Genomic DNA, 13,788 nt, shown 5'->3' with positions numbered 1-13,788 from the left:
AACCCTAACTGTCGGCCAACTTAATATACAGTACGAATTAATCATTCTGCAACCCAAACCTAAACCCTAAATGTTAACGATTGTAAATTAATTTATTCCGCCGGTTTCTCGGCTTTAGGGCCTTCGGCCCTGCAGCCTCGCATTAATTAGTGAAACATTAAAATCCATTGCATCACTCGAATCAGTTGAATTGCGTTTGAATCAGTTGGAATCCTCACTTACACTCAGTTGGAATGGGTTTATACTCAGTTGGTGTTAACCGTTGGAGAAGGCCCAAATGTTTATATATACTAATAAGTTAAAATGCTAGTTCACTTACCGTTTTAATCTTTATTTGAACTATAAACACGCTTATGCGTGTAGCATTTTGTGTAATAATAAAACGCTACTGCACTTGCGTCTCTAAAGGGTACTAAGGGCCATTTTTACAAAAATAATTATTCGGGCCATTTAAGTCTAATATTTGCGTTAATCATGACCATTTTTCTTATACGATTCATAAAAAGTCGAGGGTATCAAAACTTGTTATGGTACAACAATGTCTACACTGCAACAACATATATGCATGTACATTTGAATGTACATTCGACTTTCTTGATTAAGACTCTGGTCCCGCCCTCGAGTGCAGGAGTATTATACCTTAATTGTCAGTTGTGAAAATCTTGTAGAACCGCGAGAAAATCTTGTTAGAACCGCGAGAAAGCACCATGGCGGCGAAGCAAGCTGAAGTTGTTGTGAAAATCTCCGGCCAGAGCAGCCCCGAAGCAGATCAGACTGCGAAACTCTCCGGCCAGTCGCCGGCGAACACGACGGGGGAAGACGGTAGCTGCGAAATTACGAACGATACCGACTTCGAAATCCACACGGAGTCTCCTACTTCTCAGCCCTCGCCATTGTCGAGAATTGTTGAGAGCCCTACTAGTGAGAATCTTCGGCGGCGGTCCGGTCGAGCCGGCGGTAATGGTAATGGCAGTGGTACTAGTTCTGATGAAGTTGTTACTTGCAATTCAAACTCATCGTTTCGGAGGAAATCGAGTTTGCTGAGGATGAAGGCTAAGTCGAGGCTGATGGATCCTCCGGGGATGGATGAGAGGTCTGTGAAGTCTGATGAGTTGGATGAGGATGATCCATTTCCTGAATATGATATACCTGAGAAGTACAAGACGATGAAGCTTGGTAAGTGGACTGTCCTTCAGTGTTTTATCTTGATTTTGATTGTTGCTGCGTTAGTTTTTAGTCTTTTTAAGAAGTGGCGTTTGTTTGGGCTTCAATTGTGGAAATGGTATGTGGTGGTGGTTTTGATATGTGGGCGGTTGGTTTCGGGGTGGGGGATTAGGGTGGTTATGTTTTTGGTTGAGAAGAATTTTATGCTGAGGAAACGAGTTTTGTATTTTGTGTATGGGTTGAGGAAAGGGGTTCAGAATTGTATATGGTTAGCCCTGATTTTGATTGCTCTGCAGTTGATATTTGATAAGACAGTAGAGAGGGTGACAAACTGGAAGATTTTGCCGCATGTCACTAGAATTTGGGTGTGTTTGTTGGTGGGTATTTTGGTGTGGCTTGTCAAGACGTTTCTTGTTAAGGTCTTTGCTTCAGCGTTTCATGTGAGCACGTATTTTGACCGGATTCAAGAGTCTTTGTTTGATTAGTATGTGATTCAGATGCTTTTGTGTACCTGAAATCGAAACACGAACACAACACGAAACAACACGAAATACACGAAACGTTGTGTGCTTAAAAATACGCAACACGAAAAGTGCACGAAAAATGCACTAAACGTTCACGACACGAAAAGTACACGAAACGAAAAAATAGAATATAAAATTACATTTTAATATTTTAAAAATTGATATTTAATTAAATTTTATATATTATATGATATTATATATATGTTATTTATAAAAAATACAATTAAAATTAAATCATATACTATAAATCATATTATTATTATTTATTATTAATTATCTATTATTATATTTGATTAATTATATCATGTACTTTGTATCGTGTCGTGTACCAGATAGGTAAACCAATATTATTATATAATATTATTATATAATTATTGAAATAAATTATTAATTAAATTATTAATATAATATTATATGTCGATATTTTTATTAACTACATCTTCTTATTTATGAAATTAATATTTTTATTTGTAATTTGAAATATGAATTGATGTTGACAATGTACCAAAATTAAACATTAATAACTTATATAATATTTCCTAAACAAATCACAAATAATTATATTATAATTGGAGGCAACATAACTGTATACTACGTAAATCAAAACTTCATTAATATATATATATATATATATATATATATATATATATATAATCTATTTAGGAATTAAAATTGATATAATGAACTTTTGTTTAACTATTATCTTTCAGTATTTTAAATTTATTCATGAAGAATTATTTAATAAATATTAAATATTTTTAAAATTAGTAAAAAATTATGCACATATTAATTTTTTTTAGAGATAATAGATTAATTTTAGAACAGATATGCATCATTTTAATAATGTGTTAGATTACTTTGATTAGCGGTGAGTTTGACACATTTTGATTTGTTTAAGGGTGAGTTTGATAGTTAACCTATTCGAATTTTACTTTTTTTATTATAAAAGAAAATTTAAAAACAATCTGCTAATTAAAATAAAATAAAATGCAATGAATTATCATTTCAAATTATTTACAAAAAAACTGTCAAGTTGAATTTTTTTTAAAAATATAATTATTTTTCAACCTCATTTGCAACATCAGTTTGCAAATGAAGTTGCATAAGTTGCAAATGATATTTCTTATTTGCAACAGAATGTTGCAAACGAAAAGTTGCCGAAGTTGCAAATCGTATTTATTACACAAATTAATTTTTTATTTGCAACTGTCGCAAAATATTGTTGCAAATGAGGCTGCAAAAATTGCAAGTCATATTTTTGTAAATAATTTATTAAAAATAATATTTTTAAAATATTGAAAGTTTGTAATAGTATTTTTTTATAAAAATTTATGAGGTTAGGCAGTTTTGAAAAAAGGCCAAGAAATTATAATGAAAACCTCACTTTTATTTTAACTTTTCGAATTAATATTTAATTATTATGTTAATAATTATACTCCCTTCATCCCATCAGGTTTTTGAAGCTATTTTTTGACACGCGTTTTAAGACTACCATAAAGTATAGTTTCATAATGTGTTTTTTACTAAAAAAATTCTGAAAAAAAGTCTAATGTTTAAACTTTTATTTTAAAAAAAGAATATCAAAAAAACGATATTGAATTTAAAAGAGTCTCAAAATGTGTGCTACGTAAACATCTTAACAGGGCCGAGGGAGTAATAATTCAGATGAGTCATGTCGTACAGTCATTTCAAAATTTTTGATTAGAATGTCATTCACTTTGATATACTCCCTCTGTCCCATTTAATTGTATACGTTTCTTTTTAACTGCTCGACACGCATTTCAATGCTCTTATAAAACCTAGTTCCGTAATTTATTTTTGAGATTTTCTTTTTCTGAATAAAAATATAACATCCAAACTTTAATTCAGAAAAAGAAAATTTTAAAAATAAATTCCACAACTACATTTTACAGGAGCATTAAAGTCCGCGTCCCGTCCCCCAATGTATACAACTCAGGGGGAATGTATACAACTCAGGGGGACGGAGGGAGTAATACGTAGCTGATATCATCAGAATTAAGAAATTAGAAGACAGCACCAAATTGAAAACCCCAAATTCAACAAATGAACCCTAATCAACTCTAACCACTTTTCAATTCAATTCATCCATTTCTAAATAATCACAACTTATACACAAAGCACAATCCTTCTTATTCTTCTTCTTCTTCACCAATGGATCTACTGAAGCTCAACACCCACTACAATCACACTCACTTCACCCAATCCCAATCTCAATCACTCATCAATCACAATTATTGTTACTCAATACGACACCGGGTTGCGATAAAACTCAATGTGGCAGCTCATTCTACTGAGGACCCGAAATCGGTGGCGACAATTGTTGGAGAACCCAAGCCAGTGTACTCTTCTGTGAAGACATTTGCGCCTGCCACTGTGGCTAATCTCGGGGTTGGGTTTGATTTTCTCGGGTGCGCTGTTGATGGGCTGGGTGATTTTGTGACACTTAGTTTGGATTCTAGTGTTCGTCCGGGGTTTGTTTCGATTTCTGATATTACTGGCTCTACGCGTAAACTTACTTTGAATCCGTTAAATAATTGTGCTGGTATTGCTGCTATTTCTGTTATGAAAATGCTTAATGTTAGGTCTGTGGGGGTTTCGCTTGTGTTGCATAAGGGTTTGCCGTTGGGGAGTGGGTTGGGGTCGAGTGCGGCGAGTGCTGCCGCAGCTGCTGTGGCGGTTAATGAGATCTTTGGAGGGAGGTTGTCGGTTTCGGAGTTGGTTTTGGCGGGGTTAGAGAGTGAGAAGAAGGTGTCGGGGTATCATGCGGATAATGTGGCTCCGGCTATAATGGGGGGGTTTGTGCTGATTAGGGGGTATGAGCCGCTGGATTTGATTCATTTGAAGTTTCCGGTGGAGAAGGAGTTGTTTTTTGTGCTTGTGACTCCGGAGTTTGAGGCGCCTACGAAGAAGATGAGGGCGGCGTTGGCCAAGGAGGTGAGTATGGCGGATCATGTGTGGAATTCTAGTCAGGCGGGGGCACTTGTGGCCGCTGTGTTGCAAGGGGATTTGAGGGGGATGGGGAGTGCATTGTCGTCGGATAAGATTGTGGAGCCGAAACGAGCGCCTTTGATTCCGGGAATGGAGGATGTTAAGAAGGCAGCGTTAAAGGCTGGGGCGTTTGGTTGTACAATTAGTGGTGCTGGGCCTACTGTTGTTGCTGTTACGGATGATGAGGAAAAGGGGAGGTTGATTGGAGATTGTATGGTCCGGTCTTTTATGGAGTTTGGGAATTTGAAAGCTGCTGCTGTAGTGAAGCAACTTGATCGTGTGGGTGCTAGGCTTATCAGTACCACTCCTTTGTGATTTATCTGCACATTTTAGGTAATAAAACTGCAAGGATTTCTAATGACATGATTGAACTAGTGATCTTTTTGTATGTAGAAAGCGGGCACTTTATCGGTATGAATTTTGTTTAGTGTGCTGCAGCTTGTTAGTGTTGTTGTTTTTGTGTTGATTACAATTACTGCAGAAGATTTTACTCTCAATATTTTCAGTGCACGGGATATCTTTTTGCTTTCCTTTTATCGGAGACATGCTACTGCATTTTTGTTAGAGAGGTTGATAGTATACTCATGTTAGCTCTTCTCTTGGGTGCTTTACATACATACAATTGAATCCACAATTTATGAATCATCTGCGTGTCAACGTGATTTAGGCGCTGTACTGTTCTAAGAAAATATCTACAAATGCTGGCTTCCTTGTTTATCTTCAGAAAGTTACTACACTAGGAAGTAATTTAATCAATTTGTAATTGGCAATGAAATCATCTGATGCGAACAAGGGTAGGACACTGAGTTTGCCGATCAAACACTTTGACCTAACTGCATTTAAGCTTCAGGAACAACACTTTCTGGAACTTCGAATGGCTTTCCCATATCATTCATCCAATACCTCTTTGCAAGAGCTTGCTACCCACCAGACTTGGAAATAGGAGAACAATGTTTAAGGTTATGGAAGAACAACTCTTATTATGATCAAATCCGAAGTGTATGAAACTTGCAAACTTGATGTTTAATTGATTTCTTCTTTTCCAGATCTTTAATTTTGGTTTACGAGTATGTCAACCTGCACAGGAACACTTTATCCTAAATCATTGAGTAGGTTGGAATTGGATATCAATTTTTTAGAACTGTAGAAAGTTTCATGTTTCTCCAGTAATATAGTTATAACTTTTGTACATTGCTACTCAAATAGTCGAGGATAGGACATACTATTAACACTGTTTGAACAATGCTCCTCATCTTCTCCATACCTATTGTGATCGACTACTTGAATAATGCACTCTGTGTCCCTGTCTGCATCTCATATATTATACAGAAACGAACATGTCTATGAGACCTGGTGTTACTTGTTAGGCGCCTGCAGCTGAGATTTAGTTGCAATGCATGATATATTGATAGATTCTTCATCTGTGTCGTTTTCTTAGTTTTTGTGTGAGAATAATATTTCAGGTGGTTTCTACCTCCAGTTTAACATCTACTGCCTTGTTCTCATCAATAATATTTTACGATACTAAGAATACATAAAAACGATATAAACTTTCAATACATATATTCAAAAAGAAGACCTGGTTGCAATGCAAGGCTCTAAAGGATAAACATCTTTACTTCTTGTTTTTTCTCAAACATGCAACTCCAAGACCACACTAAACTTCCTGTTCCCATACTATGTATATCATGGAAAATAATCACTGAAAACTGGAACTGTCCCATTGAGGACTTCGATTCCTTGTTGCCTAGATCAGATGTCTCAGGTAGCAGTAGAATGTTTAGCGCCAACAGAAAAGAACTCAGTTATCACCTCCAGAGGCATGCCTTTTGTTTCTGGAACTTTTAAGAAAACAAAAACCCATGATACGATGCACACAACAGCATATATGCCAAAAATGCCAGAGAGCCCTATGGAGGGAAGCATCAAGGGAAGTGAGTAGGTGATGATAATGTCACATATCCATGCTGCGAGCGCACAAATTGCAATACAGAGACCGCGGACACGGGTGGGGAAGATCTCCGCACATAGTAGGTTGGGTATAGGCCCAAATGCCATGAAGAAACAGCAGAAGTACACCAGAACACTAACAGTTGGGATGAGAGCGTTTACAACTTCGCCTAAATTTACAAAACTGGCGATAACTAGTATAACCAGGGATATTATTAAAACAGGGATTGTAGCAAGCAACAAGCCTCTGCAAGAATTACAGCAGAAGGGGGGACAATAGTCAATAACAGGAACAATTAACAGAATGGAAGTGTCACGGAAATGTACAAGTTTTTAGCTAAACATTAGTAACCAAGCATAAGAATCGAAGATATTGTACATTTGGTACTCCATGTTGACTACGAATGCAACAACTATTTCATAGTTTCTAGCTTCGGAATAGATGGGTCCTAGAACTGACATTTGGTACTCCATGTTGACCGTAGATGTGCAATAACTATTTCATAGTTTCTAGCTTCGGAATAGACTAGTCCTAGTTCTATCGTAACCGATATAAACGGGTGCCTGCCAGGTATATTTTTCTGAGTTGACAAGTTACAGAATTCGATATATGTCTGCGAACTGCTTCTTTTTTTAATAAGATTATACTTAACTGTCTGAGAATCGTATATGGAGTGGATATATGCAAATGACTGACAAGATTCAAATATTTAAAGGTTTCAGTCACCAACATTACAAAAATTTATTAGCTCATTAATTTCCTTTATAATTACTAAAGAAACACAATAACCAAAGAAAAAGGGTGTAACAGAACCAAGTTTATGACTAAGATGAAGAACAATTCTTATTTTGCCAACTCAGATAACAGATTTGAAATTAAATAACTGTGAGTTAGGAAAAAACATACCTTCTGCCAGCTACATCCATCAGTCTCATGGCAACAGCTATGCATGGAAGCGTCATTAAAGTGATGACGGCTGTAATAAGCAAACAAGAAGACGTTGCACTAATGCCGATTTGTGATACAAGCCTGCAGATACCAGCGTGCTCAAGAATCTGAGGTGTATAGTAAACAACCCCACTTATGCCAGAGAACTGCAAGCATGGATGCTAAGTATGAGAAGCAATATAATATAAGAAATCATTTCATAAAGTGCAGTGAATATTAATATGCACTGAGACGCCTTTGTATGGACAATTTACTTGGTTTTAACTACAAGAGAAGCCAGCTTGAATTTTAGATCCTGCTTCTGAAATTAAAGCATAGCGAACATGACTCGTGACTAATAGAACTACAAAGAGGGGACGGTTTAATGTGTCAACTTTGTCGATTTAAACAGGTTACCATGAACAAGTTTTGATTGTAAACTACTTAGTACAAACAAAAAGTATGAATTATGTAGCACAGAGCTCAACACACAAAACTGATTAACTGAGATTATGTTTTTGTTTTGACCCAAAGCAAAGGAGATGCCAAGAGGGAGATGGACGGAAAGAGAGAGAAGGAAGAAGTGAAGAACATAATATATGGGAGACAGGAGACAATCAGTATAGTTAATATGATGAAAGAGATATAGTTATATGTAAAATCTTTAAATGTGTGATTATAATCCTTGTTTTATACATTTAATCTATCTTATATGAAGATTTAAGCCTCTTGTCACCTTATAGCGCTGAATTGCTTCTTTCAAGAAAGATCTGAGAAAAGGCACCGGTTCATTTATAGTAACAGTTGAAAAAAACATTTACAAAAAGGCTTTATCCTATCTGAAGCTCCTAGATGATGAAAAACAACATGTGTATGAACAGTTCAACAATAAAGCTTAAGCTATCCATATCCATCTGTAGAATATAACCAACAAGAATAAGCCTTAGACGAGCCAACCACAAAACTGGTGAGCAACGGCTTAAATTATTATTAAATTTTTTTTTTGTGTGTGTGTGTGTGTATTGGTTAGGATTTTCTGGCAAGTTTTAAAATTTCTAGTTGAACTCCTATGATCTTTACTAGGGTTTGATCTAACAGGAACCATGAGAACCTTGAACACATTTGTAGCAGAGTTCAACCGAATATTAAATTTCATTTGATGGCAGTGATCCATTTGGGATTAGTCGTCTCACGGTTAGGGTATAAACAGTTCAGCATACATAACTAGGGTTCAACATAATCACTTTGTTGAATCTTAGTACTAAAGTGTTATAAACCTGGTGGTTCTCAATTAGTTGGTTCTCATAGAACTAGACTTATCTTCACTATATAATCTACTTATGATTTGATTGTGTTTTGAAGGCTTTTGGGCCTGAAACATTTTGTTAATCATCCTATGTCTCCTTTTCCCTAAACTAAAGGCAAATAAATTACAACTGCTTAAAAAGAGCACATCAAACTAAAAAACTATCTAGATATTAATTTACCTGCTGAAGCATCTGAATTCCAACACCAACAACTAAGGCATGCTTGACACCTGGTTCAAAAAGATTGCTCCAACTTGACCCACTAGCTGCAGCTTCAGAAGGATGTATAACAGCAGGCCCAACTGTAGGCTGATCCATGATCTCCTTAGAGTTAGGAGCGGGATGACTTACCAAAGCATCAGCTACCAAAGCATCAGCTTGGACAAACTCGGCACCTTCAGGCATTTCCATTCCAGGAGCAGGAGTAGATGTTAAAGACCCACGACAAGATGGAGCAACGCTGTCTTGGAGCATATATATTCTTTTATAGCAACCTTCCTTTGTTCCATCTTGACCTTCCTTTTCTGTCCATTTCCAGGCAAGCTGCCACCCACCACCAATCCCCACACTACCAAGTGGTTCATCATTAGTATTTTCCACAGGGTTACTATTGGAAGCAGGTTGAACCATGTCTTTTTCCAAACTTGTTGTCTGACGTGATATTAATGGACTATGCAAATTGTCATCATAATCATTAATACCGGCATCAGAAGCATATTCCTCACCCTCTCCACGAAGACTCTCTTCATCCCAATCGTCATTCTTTTGCTGATTGCCAGCAATATTGAACATGCTTCCAAAGTTTGGGAAAAGCATACTACCAATGTCTCCTGTATCTGGCAGCTTCTCATGGACGCCGTCGAAAAGGGTGACAACAGGATCCACAAGCGACATGGTCAGGCTTACAAAGCTTTCTTGGCGAGATGAAGGACCAAAGCTATTTTGCTCAGTAACTGGACGAGCTACCCAGGAGAGTCCTTCAGTCCCAAAAAGCCTAACACTCTCATCATCCGTACCTGCATCCTGTTCATTAATAAGTTCATCTGCTGGGCAAATCATGTATTTCTCCATAGATGTCTGGCCCCCAACGCCAAGACCTTCAACCAGTAAAGCCAACTCACCTGATCAGTTAGAAAGAAATACGAATTAGACAGATTCTGAATAAATTGAGAATTGAGTAACTCATAACGGGAACAAATAATTCTAAACAATTCATGAGATGATCTTGCGAAGGACTGACAAAAGGACACTGAGTGTGTGATGGAATATTCATTTTAGTGTCTCCAACTATCTTACATGCAGTAGTACCTTCACATTCCTAATAATCTTATATATATTTGAGTAAAGTATATTAAGGCAACTTGGCTACAAGTATGCAGACCTGAATTTTTAGTGCCAAAACTAGGCTACAGTGTGCTAGTATATCACACCGCAGAAACATTGCTATATTCACAAAATGTGAATGGAATCTTATATGAAACACTAGTCACATTGAACATGGAACTGTAACAAATTTCGGAGCTTAGACCTTTTGACGATTGTACATGTACTAGGCATTGAAAGGTGTTTTTGATATCTCACAGCAAGTAAGCCTTAAAGTACATATTCATTACGATATACATCCGCATATACACATACCAACATACTTATGCACATTCATACTTGTGTGTAATGTGTGTGTAACTGGATTTCTACTTTGTGTTATATTTCATATTCAATTGTGCGCCACCACCCATTGTCCTGAACAGTGAAACAGGAACCAAGAAACCAAAATGGATTATACACATGCAATCTCCAGTCATCATCTATTATTAGTAAGAGAATCAACAAGAAAATTTAATTGTCTTTGCTTCCATCTTTGGGACAACTATATAGAAAATGAATCAAATTATTTTCAGTAGATCAGATCCTCTTCTTTTCTGCTAAACAAATCGGACTTTGTTGCATCTACCAAAGCTTTTGTGATACAAGGTCCAGAGGCTTCGGGGATTTTGAAAGATGAAGAAACTATTGGTAAACTGTAATTGGCCAACAAATATGTCTAAGACATGTCATCAGGTGGTTTACTACTTCTAACTTAAGCAGTCCGCATTTGAAGCTAGGGCCTTCACATTACAGAACAATATGAAACATGCCTGGTTTTAATAATTAACAAAACAGAATAAAGATATGGAATTAAATTCAACTTTGAGGAGGTAGAACATGTCCTTCACCCTATCAAAAAAATAAGAGCATATACTAAAGCTTGAGTACACTGAAAATCTCCTCCTCTTTGTTAATTGCATGCACAAAACATAGATATTTACCCACATACACAAAAACCAACAATCTTTTCTTTGTTTAACTGAAACGCAAAACATTTACATATATTTTGTGAATGTGTCATGTGAGTTTGCCACTTTCCTCATCCACTTCTTATTGTACAGTACGTGTTTAGTATTGAGCTTGTATTCCAACCAATTTCCAATCAAACACCTAGCAGTATTCACACTAGCAAATTGTCATTTGTTACTTTCTTGCAGTTTCTCAAAAAATTTCAAATACCTTTGACAAATAGTTTAATAATTATCAGCATCTTAGAACCGAATTCGCCAAGATCATTTCCAAAAGCTCTTGTTTATTCTTCAGACTAGTCTTTACAATGAGGACAAGGTATCATCTCACCCTCCCAATACCCTACCTATGTGTGACGCATACTGGGCAGGCTTGGCTTGGTCATCTAGTATATACATGAGTCTGTCATGTACATATTTAGATTTTTAAATAATTAAATGCCACCTGTAATGTAAAAGATCGAAAAAAACATTCACTTGTAAAACCACCTGAAGGGTGAATACCAATTATTTACTATACATAATTACAAGAAAGAGACTGATAGAGTTATATGTAGCTCAATAGCTGTCATTAACGTATAAAGGTGAATGCCTAATTTGGTGAGATTTTAATGAATTTCTGATAACATTGGATCATATCTATTTTTTTTTTGCAATGTGCAGAAATGAGAGATCAAATACCAACAAAGAAAAACTCACCAGAAACGTCATCCCTACCACGTAACCTCTGCAAAACCTTCTTGGCCTCCAGCATTTGACCATTACTAACAAGCCACCTTGGAGTCTCAGGCAAAAACAATATTGCTAAGAGAAAATATAAGAGGGATGGGATAGAAAGAACAGCAAGCATGACCCTCCAGCTAGGTGAACTCGTTAGGGACATTCCAAATATCATGCAGTAAGAGAGGAACATTCCAGCAGTACCAGTAAACTGAGGCAAAGTATTTAGAGTACCGCGTATCTCAGGCGGTGCAATCTCGGATATATATATGGGAACCATAGTAACTGCCAGTCCCATTCCAAACCCATCTAGAAGGCGTGCCAGGAGCAGGACATAGACATTAGGGGACCATAGCATTACAAGACCACTTACAAAATAAAGGAATGCTGCAATAACAAGCAGGGGCCGGCGCCCAAGCCAGTCAGCAATTGCACCAGAGCAAGCAGTAATCACAGTAGCACTGATGAGTGACATGGAGACAATGAGGCCTTCCAAAGTAGGTTGACTTTCCAATTTAAATTCCTTTTTAATGTATATAACAGAACCTGCAAGGAATAACCACCACAAACCCCGAAACAATCATGATTTGCTGGTGCACTCACTACTTAGGCTTAGCTTACATTCCGAACATTATAGCAACAATTAGAATCATGCAGTACAGATACGAAAGAAATTACCAGCAATAGTTGCATTGTCCCATCCCTGGAGTAAATTACCAATTGTAGCAGCAATAGCTACAAGCACAGCTCCATTCATGTTTTGGTCTGAAACAATCTTATCACAAATCAATCAAACATTCAAGAAACAATAAAATTCAAGAAACCATGATACCAAAACTTGGACCAAACATACCTTGACATTCCATAACACAAATATCAAGATTAGAAAGAAATAATTAACTACCATAATAGAGCCTAAAGGGATTAGTTTTCATCCATTTCAGACAATATGTGCATTTATGTCATGATATGACAGGGGTGAATGTGTTATGTCTCATGTGTGTGTTTAGTGTGAATAAACAAGAAAACCCATTGGCCTAAGTGATCAAAAGAGAGGGATCATGGGTTCTAACCTTGTTGAATTGTCTAGATTCTTCTTCTTGATCTTCTGAGGTTGTCAACTTGTTATTGGAATGATGAACCAACTGTTGCACTTCAGTGTGTGTGGGATTAGAAGGAATCACAATTCACAACGATTGTCACGCCCCTTTAGCATCATTTTGATTATGATTGTATCTGTATTTATTCACGGGCTGCTTCTCAGGGAATTGTAATCGAAAGATGCTATGCTGGAAATTAGTCACATACAGCTATACTCCTGTTGGATCAGAAGTAATCGGTTTAAAATAAAATTAAGAAAAATAAGTAAGAAACTTTTAGAGAATAAGAAAGAAAACCGAGTATATATTCATGTAAGTAATGATATTTGATGTAGAAAAATATTAGATATTTTAAAAATTGTTTATAATTTTTATTCTCGAATGTAGTTATGTTAAATTTTATTCTCGAACATTATTATATAACATTCTGTTAAATTTCTCAAAAAAATAATATAAAATATGATAGAATGGAGGACGTAACACTTGTAGGATAAATATTTGGTCGAGAAAATATAAAAATAATGAATAATTTAAATTATAGCATATTAATTTTGTCACATTTTTCATAATTATTGTCTAATAATTCAACAAAATGAAATGTATGGTTATTTAAGTGGTTTAAACAAATTCTGAGAGAAACATTTGAGTGTTTGCGAGTGACCATTCTAATATAAATTCCTTGGCGAGAGTGTAAATTTATACTTCTTCGGTCAATTCAATTGTATACGTTATTTTTTGACATGTTTTTCAATA

General features: G+C 36.1%; 3 protein-coding genes across 3 annotated transcripts; 2 read left to right on the top strand and 1 right to left on the bottom strand.

The window, feature by feature from the left end:
* Positions 1–707: 707 nt before the first annotated feature.
* LOC108207539 (mechanosensitive ion channel protein 8) lies at positions 708–1,649 on the top strand. Its single transcript, XM_017377977.1, has one exon. It carries the CDS (start codon positions 708–710, stop codon positions 1,647–1,649), a length of 942 nt encoding a protein of 313 aa, XP_017233466.1.
* A 2,041-nt stretch (positions 1,650–3,690) lies between these two features.
* LOC108208735 (homoserine kinase) lies at positions 3,691–5,227 on the top strand. The gene has a single exon (XM_017379257.2). It carries the CDS (start codon positions 3,861–3,863, stop codon positions 5,010–5,012), a length of 1,152 nt encoding a protein of 383 aa, XP_017234746.1. The 5' UTR covers positions 3,691–3,860; the 3' UTR covers positions 5,013–5,227.
* Positions 5,228–6,243: 1,016 nt separating this feature from the next.
* LOC108208732 (monosaccharide-sensing protein 2) lies at positions 6,244–13,240 on the bottom strand. Its single transcript, XM_017379255.2, has 6 exons — positions 13,009–13,240; positions 12,614–12,700; positions 11,915–12,481; positions 9,063–10,003; positions 7,555–7,742; positions 6,244–6,894 (listed from the first exon to the last, which is right to left on the bottom strand). Exons 2-6 carry the CDS (start codon positions 12,690–12,692, stop codon positions 6,459–6,461), a joined length of 2,211 nt encoding a protein of 736 aa, XP_017234744.1. The 5' UTR covers positions 12,693–12,700; positions 13,009–13,240; the 3' UTR covers positions 6,244–6,458.
* Between the last annotated feature and the right edge of the window lie 548 nt (positions 13,241–13,788).

The sequence above is a fragment of the Daucus carota genome, chromosome 2, assembly GCF_001625215.2.
Source record: "Daucus carota subsp. sativus chromosome 2, DH1 v3.0, whole genome shotgun sequence".
NCBI classification, from domain to species: Eukaryota; Viridiplantae; Streptophyta; class Magnoliopsida; order Apiales; family Apiaceae; genus Daucus; species Daucus carota.
This window is presented reverse-complemented; position numbering and strand designations above follow the sequence as displayed.